Source organism: Desmodus rotundus, chromosome 5, assembly GCF_022682495.2.
Source record: "Desmodus rotundus isolate HL8 chromosome 5, HLdesRot8A.1, whole genome shotgun sequence".
Taxonomy (NCBI): domain Eukaryota; kingdom Metazoa; phylum Chordata; class Mammalia; order Chiroptera; family Phyllostomidae; genus Desmodus; species Desmodus rotundus.
Window position 1 is genome coordinate 51,203,456 of NC_071391.1, and position 20,524 is coordinate 51,223,979.

General features: G+C 44.8%; 1 protein-coding gene across 8 annotated transcripts in view; it reads right to left on the bottom strand.

Annotated features, from left to right (window-relative positions):
- The window catches only part of TENM4 (teneurin transmembrane protein 4), a 737,502-nt gene that overhangs the window by 97,618 nt on the left and 619,360 nt on the right, over positions 1-20,524 (bottom strand). For 6 of the 8 annotated variants that reach the window (XM_053924565.2, XM_053924563.2, XM_053924559.2 and 3 more), the window contains 2 exons: positions 14,996-15,022; positions 7,852-7,998 (listed from right to left, as the gene is read on the bottom strand). In XM_053924565.2, the coding sequence (XP_053780540.1) occupies positions 7,852-7,998; positions 14,996-15,022 (174 nt within the window). The remainder of the gene's footprint in view (positions 1-7,851; positions 7,999-14,995; positions 15,023-20,524) is intronic. The other 2 variants (XM_053924561.2, XM_053924560.2) reach the window with 1 other exon arrangement.

Below are 20,524 nucleotides of genomic sequence, written 5' to 3' on the forward strand. Positions count from 1 at the left end.
AAAGGCAGAATAGGAATTAAAAAGAAAGATGAAAGAAAGAATAAAGAAGAGAAAGAAGGAAGGCAGGCAGGCAAGGAGGAAGAAAAAAAAGAAAAAAGGAGGCCAGGTCTCTGAGTCACTAAATGGATACTCCAAAGTGGTTCATGTGACCCTTGAACTTGAAGACCCCTCCCTCATGCTGAAATGCTGCATGGTGCATTGGTTCTGCTGACATTTCCATCTGCGTGCTATCAACTTGAGCATGAGGGCCATGTCATTTCCCCTTGCATCCCTCAGTGCCTACCCTGCTGCTGAGTATCAAATGACCTTAAGAACTAGGGGCAGGATTATGTGTGAGAAAAAAAAAATCCAGGCTAGAATCCTGAAGAACCAGTTCCTTCCCTGGATCTGCCATTCTCCAGCTGTGAGACCTTGGGCACGTCCCTTCATATGTCTGAGATGTAATTTATGGGTGTAAAACTGGGGTAATAAACCCTACCAAACTCTCAGCATTGCTGAAAGGTTGCTAGGTTGGGAAGAGTTAGTGAGCAATTCACTGTAAGAAAATTTTGCTGTCTTTCCCATGCCTGTTGCTGTCCCCAGAGCCTCCTCTGCAGACAGCCACAAGGGCACAGAGGTGGGTGAAGACCTCTGCCATCCCTTGCAGTCCTGACTAGAAGTGGCTTTCTGCTCATTTTGTGATCTTAATAGCTGCCAGTGATATTGGGCGACTCACCCCCCTCTCTGATGTCAGTGTCCGGGTCTGTAAAGTGGAAGGTCAATGGGGCCGCCTCTGAGGCTAACCTGCGTGATGGCTACCTTCTGGCCTTCATATGCCCCAGGCCCTTTTCCTTTGGTGGCGGGCTGCCTGCTGTAACTCTTGCAGAGAGTGAAAGGTGTGCATGAGAGTTCTATCAAAGGTGGTCAGCTAGCCTTCCCATCTCTACAAATGAGGATGCTGGGGCTCGGGTTAAGTGATCTACCTGTCATCATACTGCTAATAAAATAGCAGAGTTGGGAATTTGCTCCCCTATCTTTCTCCAAGTCCAGCTGTTAGGTCTATTTCTCTATCCTGTCCCCCTCCACAGAGGGCAGGAACTGACCTGTTTTATTTCTGTATCCCAAATGCATAGCACAGCGCCTTGAACACAAAGCACTGTAGTTGTTGAATGAGTGAAAAAAAATGAATGAATGATCATGTGAGAATCCCAAATGGATCAGTTTGGCCAGGTCCACTGAGTGCCATGGGATGTAATGAAGTCACCCCTCCTTGGAGGAACCTATTCCTTTCCTTAGAAAGAAGGCACAGGGGGCAGGCTTGTTCTGTTCTTTAGCACCTGTCATGTGGCTGGCAGGCCCTGTGTTGGGCACTGGACAGACAATCAAACAGTCATGCCTCCCAAGGATTCAGTTTGGTTGGTCAGACTGAGAAAACAGTGCTGGAAAAGAAGGAAGCGGGGGATGGAAGGGGCTGTGGAAGGCCAGCCAACAGTGGGAACCCAGTTGGGGGTTCCCAACTGGGAATATTCCAGGCTGGGGGGCTGGAATATTTCCTGGAAGAAAGAATGCTTCAACAGAGACTAGAAAGATGGACAAGAAGAAGCAAAAAGGAGAACGGAGCTGGGGGCCGGTTGGGGAAATCTGTGGGCTAGTACACTCTGCATCACAGTTGTTTGCGTGGTTCCTTAAATTGATAGTCCTGTGGACAGTGTATAACAAGTCCATCTGTCTCTCTGCAGGCTGAACTCCTCCCCCACTCCCCAGCTCTCAGCCAGCCTCATCGCACCACTGTCAGCAGTCTGGCCGCAGAGCTGTTTCACCGGCTGTGAGTAGCATGTGGGAGGCCCTAGGGGGTGGAGGGCGGAATGAGCCTCTTCTGTACACATCTGGGAGAAGTTTTTGTCATTTACTATAATAAATTCTCTGCTTCCTTTGAAAAGGCTTGCAAAATCTTTATCTGTCCCTTAGAACACAGGATTTTTAAAGGTCAATTTCTCTTATCTCTTATCACAAGAAACATGGTTTTAGAGATAGTCTGAAGGGTGAACAAATTCTATGGCTTTATGTGAATTCTCCATCCCAGCCACGGGAGACGAGCAGGAGAAAGGACAGGGAGCTTTGTTCTTAGTTTTCCTGAGGTTCTCCGTCCAGGCTGCATCCATCAATGATCGGAATTGCAATCTGTGATTATTCTTCACGGGACCAGCACTGCCTAAAGAAATGATCATACCTTGGAGCTTATGAAAGATTCTTTATCAAAAGAGGTCTGGTTAAACTCCAGTGACAATTTATTCTGGGTTCCTTTTAAACACCGGTTCCATCCTTATCCTCGCCCTCCCGCCGCGTGGCTTTGAGCAAAGCACAATCAGCTGACCGAGCCGCAGTTTCCCTACGTGTCAGTGTCTGCCTTGCAGGTGGGCTGAGGGTTGGTGACCATGGGCAGAGTCCGGCAGAGCACCCAGCACCTCGGGATGCCCTCTCAACAATGGCTATTGTTTTGCTTTGCATATATTTGATATTTTTTTCCTTCCATAAAGGAGCAGGATGGTTTGAAATATAAATTTTAATCCAGGAATAAAAAGGTCACCATACATTATTATATGGAGAAAAAGTATAATTGTAAGTGAAAAAAAGTAGAATATATACTCTAAAATTTTATAATTTCAATGTTTAAGACTGTTAGTTACATACAAATATACATTTATTTCATAATAAACATCATGTTGCTATGATTATAGGCGGAAAGAAGCAGTAAAAAGAGAGCCGACATTTGCAGATGATGAAGTTGAATGACTCATTCAAGGTCATGCTCCAGCAAATGGGGGAGCCAGGATGCCAATCCAGCCTGGGTACAGATCCTCTACTTCGAATCACTGCGCTGTGTTTTCTCTCAGGCACTTTAAATATGTCACCTATAGCATATTTCAGCATACAATCACAGCAACCCTGCAAGGTAGGCATCATTACCCTTATTGTACAGACACTTAGCATGTTTGGGTACAGTTTCACTGTCTGTGAAATGGGCATGAAAGGAACATCCCTATCAGGAAGTCTGTGTGTAACACATGAGATGTATGTGACGGCACTTCATACGGGGCTTGACAAAGGAACAGGAATAGGCACACCCTCTTCACTAAGTGGGGCACACTGAGGAATTCACCTTGGGGAGTCAGGGCCTCGGTGCCTGCCCACCCCGCAGGTCCCTCCCACCAACTGTGCCCTGGGTGAAATCTGGAGGCATTTGAGACCGACACGGCAGGCCTGACAGGGGCTCTGGAGGCTAGGCATCACTGAGAGCCACTCGGGACCTGGTTTTTGTTTTTAAATCTAGACAACAGCCATAAAGGAAAACAAAAACAAACCAATAACGCTAAAGCCAACTCAGCCATATCATGTAACTTTTTTTTTTTTGGTCTCATAGTTTAAAAACACTGAAACTGCATTCTTAATGAAGCTTGAAATCCAGGTTTAATTTGGGAAGGATTGCTTTAAGCCTAGCAAATTGTAAAGAGGAGAAACCGGGAGTTCTCAGATAACTTAAAGAATCATAGCTGAGTTCATGGTAGAGCCGTAAGTCTAAAGCCTGGGCACACTGAAACTCTCTAATGTGGCCAGACCTCACAATCTACAACAGAAATGCTCCCCTGCAGGCTGCAAGACCCGAGCAAAATACTTCTGCATGTTAGGCCCTGGTTTCCCCATCATAAGGAAACAGTAAGGGGCAAACAATACCACAGGCCTCCCAGTGATGCTGGGTGGATGCGCAATTGCTTTGCAAACTGTAAAATGACATAGCAGTTATCCTTCTCATACTCCGGCTGGCTTTGTGATACTATTGTAGCCTGTTTAAATTCAAGTAAGTACTCACACGACATTTCTGGGAGGAGAGTAAGTCAATCACTAGGAGAAGGTGCAAGCCCTCTAGGATCACAGGGCCACGTGGAATGGCTCAAGAGTCTTGGGTCTCAGACTAGGCTGTGTTAATGACTTTCTCTGTGACTCTTTTAAAACTGAATTTATTGGGGTGACATTGGTTAATAAAATTATATAGGTTTCAGGTGTCCAATTCTGTAATACACCATCTGTATATTGTATTGTGTGTTCACCACCCCAAGTCAAATCTCCTTCCGTCACTCAAGGGTAAATTTATCCCTCATTTACCCTCTCCTACCTCCCCCTCACCCCCCTTTCCTCTAGCCATCACCATACTGTTGTCTGTGTCCATGAGTCTTTCCTTTTTTTTCCTTTGCTTAACCCCTTTACCTTTCTCACCCAGTGCCCGGGCCCTCCCCTCTGACAGCTAGCTATCAGTCTGTTCTCTGTATCCATTCAGTTCGTCTCCACTTTGTTAGTTTACATTGTTCATTAGTTTCCACATATGGGTGAAATCACATGATACTTGTCTTTCTCTTACTGGCTTATTTCCCTTAGCATAATGTTCTCCAGGTCCATCCACGCTGTCGCAAAGGGTAATGATGTCACATTCCCGCTCTGAAACGTGCAAGGGAGTAGGAGAAGGGAGCTGGAATCGATGTTGTCTCTTCCAGTCCTGTTACTTGACATGAAAATCTGCTAATTCCTTCTCTAAGCTGCTGAGTCATATGAGCCAAGAATAATCACTCAGCAGGACTCTTAACACTTCTTTCCTCCACCCTGACTTACCTATTTGGGATTATACCGCATCCCACATCATGGCTGAAATAAAGGCACTTATTTCATCCTGCTTCTATTCAATTTAGTTGTTTGGGTATCATTACTTCCAAATGACTGTGAGCTTCCTGATGGAAAAAGACTAGGCCATGTTTGTTGGTCTTTATGCCCCCCTGGAAAGGAGCATGGAGACTTGTAGACAGCAGGAGCCCAACAAATGTGTGCTTGACTAACTGAAAACAGCCCAGAGCTAAATATGGCTCACTCTTGTGCTGCCTTGTTCGGCCTGCCCTGTTTTTCCCTCCACTAACACCGCCCCCATTTGGCGAAGACCCAGAGTGATAGCGAGGCCAGTGGGGAGGGCCCTGTCTCTGCCAGGTGGTTGTTTCCCCTGTGCCATTGTGCAAAGCAGGGACCTCCCTGCACTTTCCCCTGGATTGCCCCAAAGGGTGGAGAAGCCACCGAACCAAGAGGGCTCTGAGGTGACACGTTTCCTCATTTCACAGTCAAAAACCAAGGCTGAGCTCCCTCAATAATCTGGCTTCCTCAGCTAGTTGTCTTCCTGGCTAGACTGGAAGCCTCACTGGAGCGGGACCATATCAAGGTCCTGGTGGGATATCCCGGCATTTGATAGTATCAGCTGAACGAGTGGATGCTCCTTCAGCACAGCAATGATCCCCCGCATTGCTGCTGTGTGCTGTTTCTCTCTCCCTCCAGACTGTGAATTTCACAAGGGCAGGGACTGTGTCTTATCTGTCTCTGAGGCCCCAGAACCCAGGGCAGGACCAGATGCCGAGCAGACATTCAGTTAATGTTTGTGGAGTAAGTGAACGAATTCAGGTTACAGGGCTGCTATTCTATGACTTTTCTAAAAAGTAAAAGAACCTTTCAGCCTATAACATGCTTCATAAATGTAAGCAAAAATTGAGGGATTTTCTGATTGTTCTTTTCTAGCTCCTGCTGGTTCATCTGCCAGAGCAGCTGGAGGAATCTCTGCTCCTTTGGGATCTGGATCAGGCACCCTGTTTCTTTCTCCCACCAAAGCTGTGGGGCTATGGACTCCCTCACCATGTAAACACGGGTGAGTTCTAGTGCTGGGAGGGCTGGCTTGGAAGGTTAGTAACAGAGGAAGCACTGGACTGTGTTTTACACGAGAGAATAAATGAACCTTCTTTTATAACCTCCAATTTTTGTGTGTGTGCTATGGGGGAGATGCACCCTCTCCTCACATTTCTCAAGGACATTCAGTTCTATCGCTGCTAGATGTTCAATAGCTGTGGAAGGCTTTGGCCGAGACCCTGGACTCTTGAGAATAGAATGACTTCCTGGTGCTGCTCCTCGCCCCTCTCTCCTACTGCATGAATTTCCTGTTCGTCACTGCTGTTGTGTCTACACAGGCAAAATGAAGGGGACTGTGGAGGAAATTATGCAGATAACTTAGGTTAACATCTCTTTCCTGTGAAGAGCGAATATTATTGCACTTCCTCTTACCTGAAGACCACTGGTATCACCAAGGGTTACTGGGTGCCTTTCCCTGTTTAGCCTGACTTTGCCATAATGACCTCTCTGGACAGAAAGCCCTTTCCTTTCTGGAAAGGCTGCCCTACTCAGGTATCACCTCCCTGATGAATGTCTGCCCACTCCCACAGTACCAATATCTAACTGCACAGCCGTGCTTATGAACATCCATTAGCACTTAACTTTAGGTCATTCCTACTCTACTCATCTATGTTCTTGAGGTGCAGGGACATGACTTCTCCATCTCTGTACCTAGGGCTTGGCCCTACTATAGGGATTCTGAATATTTATGGACCACAAGAATTAATGAACTCCACAAATTTCAGATTGATTAAGGGACATTTCAGCCCTGAAAGGTGTCAGGAAGAGAACATGGACATATGGTCTCTGTCTGGGAACCAAGGCCCAGGCCCATGAGTGACTGTTGACAATTACTCCATGGACCCAGGCCTGGGTGGACAGGCCCAACCACCTCCTGGATGCAGGCAGCTGATAGAAGGAATGAAAACTGGCTCAGACAAAGACCAGCAGTGTGGAACATTCCTTTCCAGGTTGCTACAGCCAACTCAAGACAAATAAATGATCCAGAGTAATCACAACAGCACACAATTGGCCTTTTAATCCTTATGGTGCTTTGAGATTACAGAATCACGCTAGGTAGAAAATTCCCAGTGGGTGGGATACAGACTCCCTGGTCTGTTGATTTCCTATTCTGCTGTGTACTAGACAGTCCCTGGTATGAATGTGAGGGAGCTGCATAAACACATTTGGACCAGGACAAATGGTCGAACTTCATTAGAAAGGAAGGTTGACTGTTTCAACTTTTTTATTCATATTTCTATGTTTTTATTCTCTTTATAACCGCCAAGATTGGTAGGGGTCAGGAAGAATCAGTCCATCTTCCAAGTGAGAAAGTAGAGCACATTATGGTTGGATTTATCCAAGTTTGTACAACAGGAAGATGGGGGCTAATTCTAGCTCTAATGTAAGGAACTGGAAAGGTCTTCATCATCCAACCACTTCATTCTACAGATTGGAAGTGTGAGGCCCAGAGACATCACGTGGCTTGCCTGAGGATACATAGGGAGTCAAAGAACTGGTTTAGAACCCTGATCTCTTTGCTCTCAGGTAATAAATGTTTCACAAGACGAGGCTTCCCTTCCTTAGGGTTTTGAGTATCCAGCACTTAGAAAAAAAATCCAACAGCAAAGAAAAATTCTATTACAAGCTCACAGGGGCAGAAGGTGGCCCCCAATGTGCTTATTGAGGGTTACCACCACAATCAGAGATGGAACCTTGACCCAAGGTAACTCTACCTTGGAGAAGTATTCTTTCAGCCACTTCCTGTGATCCAGAATTGGATGGCCTTGTCCACTTCCAGTGAAGGGGATCTCATAGCTTTGTCAGGCAACTCATTCCACTATTGAATTGTTAGAAAATTCTTTGTTCCACATGCTTTTTCCTCTGCACTTGCTGTTGGATGGCAATTAATTTTATTTACTCATTTTTAATTAATTCAAATGGAAAAACTAGTGACGTGTACTCATTCCTTAGAGCACATGGACAGTTTTATGTCTGCCCTGCAGGCCTCCTTCACTGGCCAGCTGGTGTACTGGTGGCCTGTTTACTCAGTGATGCCCACTGTCCACCTGGAGCGCCCCCCCACCCAGAACTGCATGGGGCTCATGGGTGCCACAGCCTTACCTCCATCGTTGTCTTTACTGTCACCACAGGCCGTCTCCATGGATGTGTCACAGCCAGCTCCTCTCCAGCCCAGCTGGCAGACGCAGTGCCACCCATTCAGGTCCAAGGTGCACCTGCCGTTGCCATTGCACAACCCAGGGCAGCCCTCTGCAAGGCAAAGCACACAGAGTTGCGGTCTGATCATCCATGGCCAAGGGCAGTCACACACACTGACACTCCACCTGCCAGCTGACAAAATGCTTTCACATCCATAGGCACATTGGTGCCCTGAGCACCCAGAGAGGCTGGTATCATTAGGAACTGCCACTTCACTGAGAGGCAACCAGGGCTCAGAGGTGGAGAACTTGCTAAGGCTGCGGTCAGGAGGTGGCACAGTCAGAAGTGGCAGGGACAGGTCTGACACCCACACCTTCTGCATCTAAAATCCCCTTTCAAAAGTGGTCAGGACTGTAAAGTGGGAATCAGTGGATGTAGGCCTGTTGGAATTTGACCAATGGTGCTTTCTGCCTGACCCTTGCTCCTCGTTCACTCTCGTTTTTCCTGTCTGTGGCAGGTGTCTGGGACAAAGCAATCATTTCTCTGTTTACTCCTCATATTCCCTCTGCACCCTGGGTCTCCTTCTAAAGGCTGTACCTTTTTCTAGTTCTTGTTACTAGATCACCTGTATCAGACCTTAGGCTTTTCATTTATTTTGTCCTATTTTCTGCTTAACAACTGTCTTTGCTCTGAGGAAGAATCCCTGGGTCTTTTTCTTCCCATCTTATCTGCAGTCACTAACAAGGGGTCTCCCCCCCAGAGAAGCCCTGATGACTGACATTAGCGAGGCCTCCCAGGGCTGCCTGCAATTGCAAATGCAGACCTGGGCTGGCTGCCCTTCCCTAACTTTGTTCATCTGTATATCTGCTTGCCTGTCATTTATTACGCACTTTCTCTGTGCTAGCACTGGAGGTATAGAGATGAATAAGACCTAGCTCTTATTCTTGAGAAGCATGTAGCTTATGAAAGGAGACAGATTTGTATAAACAAAATATTTCACTGCTAAGTGTCCTAAGGGAGACGTACAAAATATGGTGGGAACCTAACACAGGAGCGGCCATCTGTCTGAGAGGGCCGGACATGATTTAACCAAGAAGTGTCAGGCAGTATTTAGACTCTGCCTTGGTTCTGCTTTGACTATGTCATAAGGTGGGGAGTTTTTATTACTATTCAAATAGATTTACAGGTTTTTGATGACCACCTTTTCAAACCCCTCTTTCAGAGCATGTGGTTCAGAAATCTATGTCTGAGAATCTGGTAAATTACTTGGTTCACTTCAGTTTCTATTTTACCACTTGTTTTCATTCAAGTCTGCATTTTAACAAACCTGCCAACCCCTGTCTGCAAGGAGCTATCAAAAAACCACCTTTCCCTGGCAAGCGTTCCTGTCTTCTCTCCGCCTGTGCTCAGTCTCAGGGAAAGGTATAGATGTGAAAGCACTCTGTCATCTACAAAAATTTATTATTATGAGCAGCTAACTGCTACAAGTATGGCTACAAATGGAATTTTCTGCCATGAAATAACTGGAAATCAACCCATTATTATTCAAAGGGACAAACGTGAATGGAGCTGTCCAGGATAAGGCCTAGGCCAAAGTAGGCATTCTGTAAGTGGCCGATCAATTGGAATCTACAACTTTAGTGTTTCAAGGACTTTTGATAGTTAACTGTTAACAACAAAGTAAAAGAAAAGAACTTTTCGTCAGTGCTCATTTATGAGATGTTCACACAGCAAACAATCAATTGATCTGGCCACTGTGTTTTCCATCCAATGGAAGAAACATCTATTGACTGTGTACACCAAGCCTAGGAGGGCTTCCTCCAGAACTTTAGAAGTGTAGGCTACGTGGTCTTTGCACAGAAGCCTGTTGGGACAGGTGAGACGGATGCCACCAGCACTGCCACCCAAAAGTGACTGAGAAAGAGTTGCAAAATCACAGGAGCAGTGCTGGGACGTGCAGGTGACTACTCAGGCATTCTCATTTGGTAGCCAACATCAACCACCCCTCCTGATCTAAACAATTACAGACTCCCTCATTCCTCAATTAGTCCCATTCAAATTTGTGTCCATCGGCTGGGACTTGCTGTTGGTTAAACCTCATTTGTATTTGAAATCAGTCTTGGGAGGAAACAGGGTCCAAATGTTAAGAATGGTAGATTTTTTTTTTCTTGCTGTAAGATATACCCCTTGTAACATGCCAAGAACATCTCCGGTGAGTAGCACAAGCTTGGGGACCGTACCAAAGGCTGGCTCTGCCACTCAATGGCTGTCGAGCCTAGGCAATATTTAGTTCTTTGAGCCTCAGTCAACTTATAAATTGGGGTTGTTGGGAAGATGAAATAAGATCATGTGGGCATGATAAACAAAGCCTGACTTATGGCTTGAACACAATATTTGAGTCTTCTACTCACTTTTACCTACTCTTTTGAGTAACATCATAAGTTATACCCATAACCTCACGCAGGGCTTATAGAAAGGCAAAATAGAAAACCAAGGCAGTTACTTATATCAGAGTCAGCAAACTTTTTCTATCAAGTTCCAGATAATAAATATTTTAGGTTTGTAAGCCATAAGGTCTCTGCTGCAATAACCTAACTCTGTCCAAGTAGCTTGAAAACAGCTACATACAATTTATAAATGAATGAGCATGGCTGTTTTCCAATAAAACTTTATTTTAAAAAAACATGTGACGAGCCAGATTTGGTCTGTGAGCTGCAGTTTGCCAGCCCCTGAGTTAGGTGCTTCGGGACAGTAATCACAATGACTAAATGTCTGTGCCACTGTGCTACACACTTTACACATGTTATTTCTAAGTTAAATAACTTTTTTGTTATATCTTTCAGGTCCTGATTTTCTATGGCAGTTACAATTTCACAATATTTAATCCTAAACATTCTTTAAAGAACATGTATTGTAATACAGTGTGGACTTTGGAGCTGGCCAGATCTCAGTTCAAATCCCAGCACCACCTATTTCACTTACTACATGTAGGATGACCGGCAAATTAATTAACTCTCTAGGCCTCAGTTTTCTTATCTGTAAAACAGAGATAATACCCAATTCAAACAGTTGTTGAGAATGTTAATGAAATAATATATGTCAACTATTTGGCACAGTGGGTGACATAAGTAGGTATTCAATAAATGATAGCTGCTATTATTACTATTTTTATTTTTACTATTGGATTTATTTGTTTTAATGTTGTATAACTTCACTAAAAAATTGACAAGCCAGAAAATAACCTTTTGACAGTTCAAACTGGGTCAACATTTGGGTCAAAAGCTATGGTCCTCACGAATGCAAACCTTGCCCGAGACCTCAGACAAGCCAAGTGGCATGGCGATCGGCATGCAGCTGCGTGGGAGACAGCAAGATGGGTTCAGGGCCAAGTGTCCCAGTCCAGGGCCCCCATTTCATGCTCTCCTAGCACCCTGTCCTTCTCCCTGAGAGCAATGGTCCCAAGTATACTTAAATCATTCATTTTGCAATTAGTTTAACAACTTGCTCCCTTCATTAGAATGTAAATTCCATAAAGGTGACTTGGGGTCTAATTCGTGCCTTGCAGACTCTCAGCACATATTTGTTGAAATGAATCAGTGAGGGTCACAGGAGACCTGGGCTCTGCTGCCTGCTGCCTGTCTAAGTTGTGGGATCTTAGGAAAGTTACTTTCCCTTTTTTGGACTCAACTTCCTCATCAATAAAATGAGATTTTGAATGAGATGATCTGTTAGGTTCTTCCGGTGTAAGCAACCCAGGAAGAAGGCCAAAGCAACTTCAAATTTGATGTTTTTGTTCTTCATTTCAACAAACTTTACTTAGCACCTACTGGATGCAAGACCTGTGTTAATTGTGGGGTACACAGAGATGAGATACCCCCTTACCTCAAGAATTTTATATTCTACTTACCCTACTTTGTTCCAGGAAGGAGTTAAAGTGGGTTTTATATCTCAAATAATACTTCCCAGTGTAAATTTTGGGGAATACCACTTCTAGAGGACATCAAAAACAAGCTTCTGCGATCAAGTAAGTTTGGAAAACATTGCATCTTATGGTCTTATCCTAGAAAGTCATGCTCAACATTAATATATCAAAGGCTCTGAGAAGTCTTACAATAAAGAAACCTGCTTATGAGGCTATCAGGACATTTTCCAATTTGACCTCAGAACTCTTTCCCCCACAGCCATTTACAGAAATGTGGAGGGCGCCATCCCACAAAGCCCACTCTGGGAAGCTGTGGTCCAAGGAGCTCATCTTAGCCCTCAGTGCCTGATGCACACTGAAACTGCCTGGAGGGGCAGGTGTCCTCCGGGAGGGAAAGCTCCACATGTGACATCACGACATCACAGGAACACTTTATCCACAGGCAGTTTCTTTAAATGGACCGAGTTATGTTCCAAGGGTCTGCACTTCCTATCAGCTTCAGGGTTTCAGAGGGACGCTGAGTACCTGTGGGTTGAATGAGGTTTGTTCTCGATCTGCTTCTGGGATAATTGTACCCCATTGGCCAGTAAGAGGAAGCCTCCTCTGGGGTGACTGGCTGACTTTCTTTTTTTTAAAAAGGATTTTATTTATTTATTTTTAGAGAAAGGGGCAGGGAATGAAAAAGAAGAAACATTGATTGGTTGCCTCTCACAAGCCCCCAACCAGGGACCGGGCCTGAAGCCCAGGCTGTGGGCTGACTGGGATGACTCCCAGACCGCTGAGCCACACCAGTCAGGGCGACTGGCCGGCTTGCTAAAGCGACATGCCTATCCTTACCCACTACTGAAGCTCATTAATTCCACAAACCCTGAAACTCATCAATAATTCAGAGAGCCCAAGTGACATTAACAGTCCCCTCTGGAAGGACTCACACCAGGCATTTGTTAGAGCCAAAATAATGTAATTTTAAGGTTTAGAGAAGGGCTAAGCTTTTCTAAAGAAATGATGCCCTTTAAATGACAAGGGACCACTTTAACTTCAGCTGTCTGCTTAAGCCTATGAAGGAGCCCCCCTCACCCCCACACCGAAGCTAGCTAGCATCAGGTATAACTAGAAGACTTTCAGAATCCTTGATGTTATTTATTTTTTAGTTAAGGGGCTATGCAATACACCCACCTATTATACATCAAAATATCCTGTTTTTCTTTATGGTTCTCTTTCTGGTCCTCTGGTACTTTTCTCTAGACAAGGTCACTATCATCTCCTACCTAGATAAAGAGCAACAGTCCAATTGGCCTCCTTGTCCCCACATGTTCCCTCTCAACTCTTTTCCAACACATGGCCAGATTGAGCCTTCCAAAGCACGAGGGTCATCAAGCCATTATCCTTTTTTTAAAACCTTCACTGGCTTTCTCATTCACTTACACAAAAGTTCACAATCTTGGTCTATAAGGTCCTGCCTGAATTTGGCGGATTTCCTTGCTAAGTAGCCCCTGGACTTGCCCTACCATAACCCTCTTTCTGGGAATTATTTTATTAGTGTCTTCTCTGCTAGACTGTGGGCAACCCTAGAGAACAGACTCTTTCTGTTGTGTGCTATCCACATTTCCTGGCACTTAGAAGGAGTTTAATCTATTTGTTGAGTGAATTTTGTTTCTTGAGTCTCTACCAGTGCAATTGGAAAGCACAGAATAGAAGCCGGCTTGTCTTTGAACTGAGAAGCACTGTATTTTGACAAGTCCTGAGCTTGCATTTATATAGATCTCTGAATTCCTTCATTATGATTACCCATTATACCAGAAAGTCAGCCAGATGGGGCTTGGTGCAGAACCAGATTTTTCCAAGAAACATTGGTCTTTTAGAGCAACTTACGATTCACTGACTCATGAATGTGAAGTACTTCACATATTAGGAAAAATCCACCAAACAGATGGTAACACTATTAAATTGAATCTATTCTGATGATTCCTCTAATGATTATTTGTGAAATTCCTAAATAGACTCATGGGTACTACTCTCTCTTGCTGGAATGACTTTATTCTCAGTTGAGGACCAACATGTGGAACGTGAGGAACTTTGCTTCTCAACACCAGGCATCCACCTGATGGGTCCTAGTAACATCTTTGCTGTATTTGGAGATGTCCTGGTTGAAAAGCATTTAATAATTTACATTTCCCCAAAACCCTTTCCATAAGTTTTTAAGCAGAAGTTGCTCTCTCTTATTAAAAGCTAATTTGGCCTTTTCTTTACGATTTCAAAAATTAGTCTAGATAATAAGTCCTCTAAATTAAGGGTGAGATAAGCATGGTGATAAAATAGCACAGCTGACATTTGTTGAGCATCATTCCTGCCCACGTGCTGCGCACTTTACATTCACCATTTCATTCAATCCTTACGCCAACCCCATGCAGTGGGTCCTGTTATAAGCCTATTTTCTAAAGACTGAAGTAAAAGGAGGTTTAAGTAACTTGCCTAAGGTCACCCAGTTCATTAAGTGTTGGACTTGGGATTCAACTTGGGCAGTCTGACTCCAATGCCTAAGTCCTTAACCACTGAGCTCATATTTTGTGCCAGGTGCTATGTTAGGGCTTAAGGATAAAAAGATGACTAGGGCATGGTAATATTCCTTGGGGAGCTTGGTGTCTTTTAAAACAAAATAAAACAAAAGACCATCCACTCCCTGAGGTCAGGGGTCTGTTTCCCTCCTTTATCCAGAGCTCAGCACAGTATCTAGTACTAGCGGAGCTCCATTAGAATTCAGCTCTTGAGATTTCTAAGCTTGCTCTGGGGTCTCCTCTTCTCTCAGGCCACCCACCCTGGTTCCCACCATCTTAATTCTAATGAACCTGGGGCCATACGGGATGGGCAGGGTGACATGAGATGGTCATAAAGGATGAGGAGTGTATGTGTGTATGGGGAGAGAAGGACAACAGCGCAATGGTAATGTCACAAACAGACTGAGCACTTGTGGGGGTAAGAAGGACACTCCAGGTATATCAACCACCTTGTGACCAAAACCCCACCTTCTGGGCACTGGATGTTGTGACAAAGCTGGGGATGTGGCAGCATCTAGTCACCATGCTTATGGGGTGTATATACATTTTTTTAAATACGCAATTCTTCTTTATGTTTATACACAAACACACACACAAAGACAACAGGAAAATAGAGGAAGGAAGACCATACCTTTAACTACCCTATCCAGATAGTGCGCTTGGGAAATAAAAGACAGGACATTTAAGGTAGGATCAATAAGTGCAACACTGCCTGCCACATAACCATGCCAGGTACCGGGGCATCAGTGGGGGGTACACCCTATATTTTGGGACAGGATAACATGAGAGAGGAGGAGGGAGAGCAAGCACATTCACCAGAAAGGGCCAAAAGAAACTTCAACTGAAATATGATCATATAAATGAGAGGACAAATGGATAAGGAAAATGGGAGACAAAGGAGGATGGGAAGCTGCAAAAGTGGCCACACTCCTGTTCTGTCAGGTTTGTTCAGCTCTATGGTAGACTCGACCTTGCCCTTTGTCTTCCCAGAGCAGCATCCAACTTCCCTTCTGGGAAAGCAGTGGTACAACAGCAAGTGCACCCTGTCTGGGCAAAGGGGTTTGCAGGAGGGTGGAATATACAACTATGCGATATGTAAATCATCTTTGATGTGCACTAAGGAAGCGGGTTGAGTCTTTGGTCAAATATAGCACTAGATTATCTGTTTGCTGTTTTTGAATGTTCTATGGACACATGTGTCCACGTAGACTTGAATGCAGAATGCCTGGCATTCTAGGTAAGAGGCACCTCTCCTTTGTGCATCTTACAAAGACTGTGAGGTGCTGGCCAATGGATGCCACCAAGAAAAATAAGAAAAAGAAAATTTGACCACTTCTTAATGCTTATTAACTCAAAATACAGAATGGTGCATGTTTTCCTTCCTAATGGAGGGGTTGCATTCAAGCATTGAATTATTTTGCAACCTAAAGTTTTCCTTATTTTTGAGAGTGGGGGTCAAATGTCGCTCTGAAAGAAACCCCACTGTGTGTTTAAAGCAGGGCAGACCTCTTCATTCCCAGCATAAACCAGTTAACACCATTGCGCCTTCTCCACCTTGGCTGCAGCCTAATCATTTGAGGAGCTCCCCCACCTTGTATGACTCCCCCACATGTGCTCCGTCAAAGGCCAGGAGCATGGCTGTCTCCTGAAGGGCCTCATGCTTTCTGCCAGGCTGGTCCCCATCCTCAGCTTATCAATTTCATACCCGAGTCAAAAGTCCATAGTTGGGACTGGATGGCAATGGTGGGGCCTTATCTGGAAGCCTGAGGGTTCTATCTGTAAGGACATTCTTACTCTCCTCTGGATAGGACAGGTACTGTTGCCATTCATCAATATAATTTGCCTCAAAAGATGGGTGGATGGGAGGCTCTGTTCTCAGTGTGGGTATCCATGTGGTCTCGGTTTCAAGATGAAATATTCTCCTGGAGGCTGCACGGCCAAGTGGAAAATTGGGAAGAGATTTTAACTGGGCCTGCATGCTTCTCCTTCATTCTTATAGATGCTGTGGAGTCCGTGAGATAATAGGCTATAACAGGGAAAATGATGGAGAGTGGCTTATTAAGCAGGAGTGAATAAACAAAGCTGTGGAATGCCAAACAGTGAAAAACAGGGTCGGCATGTGTGTAAAATAGCCCAGGAAACACCTCTGGCTGAGGCGGAGGATTTCTTGATTCTTGGCTCAGCTGTCACTTTTGTTTTAGTCAAACTCATTTATCTAATTTTGCAAAGTGATCTAAACTTTCTTAGACGTCACCTCCCAGGACATGCCACCAGAGAGCAATAACACACTGGATCTCCCGGCTCAGTTGTTCTTAGATTTGTAGAGGGTCATAATCGCATATTCTTGTGAAAGCTCTGAGCCCAGCTGCTGAAGAGACGGAGTGAACCTAGATTTCTTTCACAGGGTTGGGAAGGGTGACCAGGCTGAATGAGGCACCATCACTGTGATCCCAATGGTCACACCACCACGCGGCATCCGCTTTGAGAGAGTTCTCCAACCAGAAACACTTTGATTGTCTGCAGACTTAATGGTGATATCATGGCTCTGGTGGTAAGTACAGATTATGTCTCTATTGGGTAGTCTCCCGAAGCCCAGGGGCTGACTTCAGAGAGCTCTCTCTCTCTTCTAGTGCCATTTTATTTTTGCGAATTTTTTAGTAGCAAAGATCTTTATTAAATGTAAATACATTTTTAACACTTTTAAAAATGCTTACTAATTTCTCCAGACTTCCGGCAGCAGTGGCAGCCAGTAGGCTCGACTGAGGTAGACTCAGGCTGCAGTCAACGTTGTGGGTTTCAGGAGACAAAAGTGGGTGTTCCGAACTTCAAATTCTGACTCCGCAAATTGTGAGTCACTTTACACAGTGACCGCAAGTCACAATGTGAATCCAAAAGCTGGCAACAGCCCGTCAATACTAAGTCCAACAGTTTCCTGGGAAGGAATAGAGCTTCCTTGTCTCTGGCTATTGAAAATGGAAGTGATACCTGGATCTTTCAAGTCCAGTGCTATTTATTTATAAGAGGCATACACAGAAGTCCATACTAGCATTGCTTTCGTTGTTTGAAAATCTTGGCACATATGCCCTTGAGTATGGTCACTTAGAAATTCATCATGATTTTAAAGTACTAACTTCAAGAAAAGATGGCATAACATCCATAAGTTTGCATTGTGAATGGTGGGTTGAGGACTTCACAAAATTCCTTCGTCTTTCTCCTCAGAGCCTCAGGATGAAGACATGGCAGTAGAGTCATTTTTCCTGCTGGGCCATGCGGATTCTTTCAATATCGCACAAACGTTTCTTGTGCCCCTGCATTCCTGTCATTATGCCCGAAGCTGGGGATAGTGGTGGCACACAGCTGTTCATGACAGAATCTGAGCCTTGGGCAGGAGGCCGCCCTGGGAGGTCTTAGATCTCATTAGCATCTCTCTAACCTCTGACAGGAAAACTTCTTTCCTTGACTTGCCTGTACCAACAAAAGCTTCCCTTAGGATAATCCCAAGAAGCTTCAGGGGCCCCCAGTTGAAGGCTGTGGTGAACACAGCAAGGGGCTTTTCATTCTGACAGCAGGAGCCTCGGCTGACCCTGACAGTTGGATCGCCGGAACACGTTTGGCCAGCTTAAACAAGGATTGTGACAGCAGGTGATGCCTGGGGTGGTTGTAGTCATCTAACTTTCAGATGAATGAAGAACCATCAAAGACACGTTCTTGTTAAGATCTTGGGTACATGAATGCTCTTCTCTCTTGGGGTGGTCAGTGAGTATGTGGCCAATGACACCCATCCGGAAAGGGACTCACAAGGCCCGCTAACTTTCCTCCAGTTTCCCACCCCTACCTCGTGTGGGCTAATGCCTGCCAGGACCAGCAACTAACCAGCATCCTGCTCTGATAACCTGGGGTAGGTCCCAGTCCTTTGCCTCTTTCTCCTTGTCAGGCCACAGGTCCTGTTGTGACAATGCTTTTGAGGAGGGATAAGCACAGGGCCGTCACACAGGTGCCGATACCTCGAGACTGCCTCATGAGTTCTCTCTTGAGGACTAATTTCCAAAAAATATCACCCTCCCAAAAAAGCCCCACGCTGAGAGCTACCATTCAGAAGTGGACACAGAACTCTAGAGGATTCTGTGGTCTTTATCATTTCTCTTCATCTGGTTTTGCTCACTCTGGATCACCAGAGTATTATTTTGATCTTTACTCCCAGAGGAGGATTTGTTTAAGAACCAAGATTTATATGATTGGATAGCTCTCCTGAAGCCTACTAAATAATTCTGTGTATCTGGCATCTTGAATAATCACAGCTTTGGGGTCAAAGTTGGAATTTGACAAATGTAATCAGAAGCTGGTATTTCCCACATGTGTTTTGAGAGTTTATGGACAAGGGGCACTGAAGTGAATAAAATAACTATCATAGAAGTGATCCAAAATGTCAGTAGTATTTTCAAAGAAATAGGAAAAAAATTGAACACCTTCTTAAATTTAACACCTTCTTAAATTTAGCTTTCTCTAAAGAAATTGGAGGTCAAGCCCCAGACTTAAGAGAGCCATAAAATTTCTGGAAAAGACATCCAAAAAAAAAATGCTTTTGCTGGCTCTGTGTTGACCATATACTTATGAAACAGTTCCAAATCAATCCATCCTGCCTTAACTTCTGGATTAGGAAAACTGGGTTTCTTATATGCCAGCGATGTTTAACCAGTGTGCTGCAAGAATTTTTAAAACATGCAACACCTGACTTTTTAGTCAAGGGCACTGACCTCTTTTTCCTTAGGTGGTCAAATAAAAAAAATTGACAACAGCCAACACAACAATAACAGTCCTGTGTGAATAAATCAAAATTATACCTTTTTTTGGTCTGATCAGCAAAAATATATATTTTTTCTGATGTGTCACAGAATTTTGGTAATTAGTTTGTGTGCGCAGGAGATGAGAAAGGCGGAAAATCCCTGATATACGTAAGTGGGAGTACTAGTGACCAGTGAGAGCAAAGATAAAAACCCCTTTTTATGTGTGCAGTGTTTTAGGAGCGGGTCATTCGGATTCAGGCCAGGGGGTGCGCGGGCCATGCGCACCGGGAGGCCTCCTCCAGCCGCCCTTCCGAGGTTCACAGGTTCACCGAGGGAGAAACAGAAGCCTCCTCTGACCATGCGGTCTGACCTTTCTTGAAGATGCAAAGAGGCAGATAATTTTGAACACAAGGAATTAGAATTCAGTGTGAAATATTCTTGCTTTGTAACAAAGGAAGAAAGAAAGAAATAGAGAAAGAGAGAAAGACAAAGACAAGAAAAGAAAGAAACTGCTGCCTGTTAAAGATGGTATCACTGTCAAATTCCCTTTTGTTCTGAAAACACACCTCTTCTGAGGAAAGGCAAGTAGCTTCCCCCAAAGAAAATACGGACCGAAACCTCCAAAGGGGACATTTAATCCCTACTTTAATAATCTGCTCCGGGATATGTCACTGGGGTAAAAAGGCCCTTATGCTGCGGACCTGACCATAAGGAGTGCACACTCGTCTTGTTCTTTGATGCCAGCTGTTAGGGGAAATCGAGCAGACCTCTCCTGTTTAGAACGGACAGAGGCGTGTGACTAAACAGGCTCTCCTCTCTTCTGCTTCCACTGCACGAGACCTCGGGGTCCGCGTGGTAGACGCGCATCCGCGTTGTGGACACCGGCTCATCCTCCGGTGCGGGACACGACCACACCGCAGCCTGTGCGCTAGCAGCACGGTAATGACCTACTGCCTAACAATCTGGTAACAAGAGAAAATGTAACACTTTGAATTTCTAACTTTTGACATCAGCATGTTTTTTTTTCTTTTCCTAAAGGATCCTCTCAGGGAGCAAAGTTCCCTGGAAATATAAAAAAGTGCTTCTTGTTACCATCCAAGTGTAAAAAGGGGTTTCTCCTTGACTCATTTCATTCCAAAATGAAAAAGAGGGCACTGCCATTGTTTCCCTCCTTTGCATGGCCCACCACTGCCCTCTGTCCCTAAGGTTACCGAAGTGTCCCTTAGCACTGGGGTGTCCGGTTTCTCAGTGGAGATGCAGCTGGCCACGGGCAGAGACCTACTGGGAGCAGTTGCCATGCAGGGAGGTCAGACAGGGACAAAGAAATGCTCACCACACAGTGAAAGGTAATAGAGTTCCCAGCCAGCGTCCTTTCA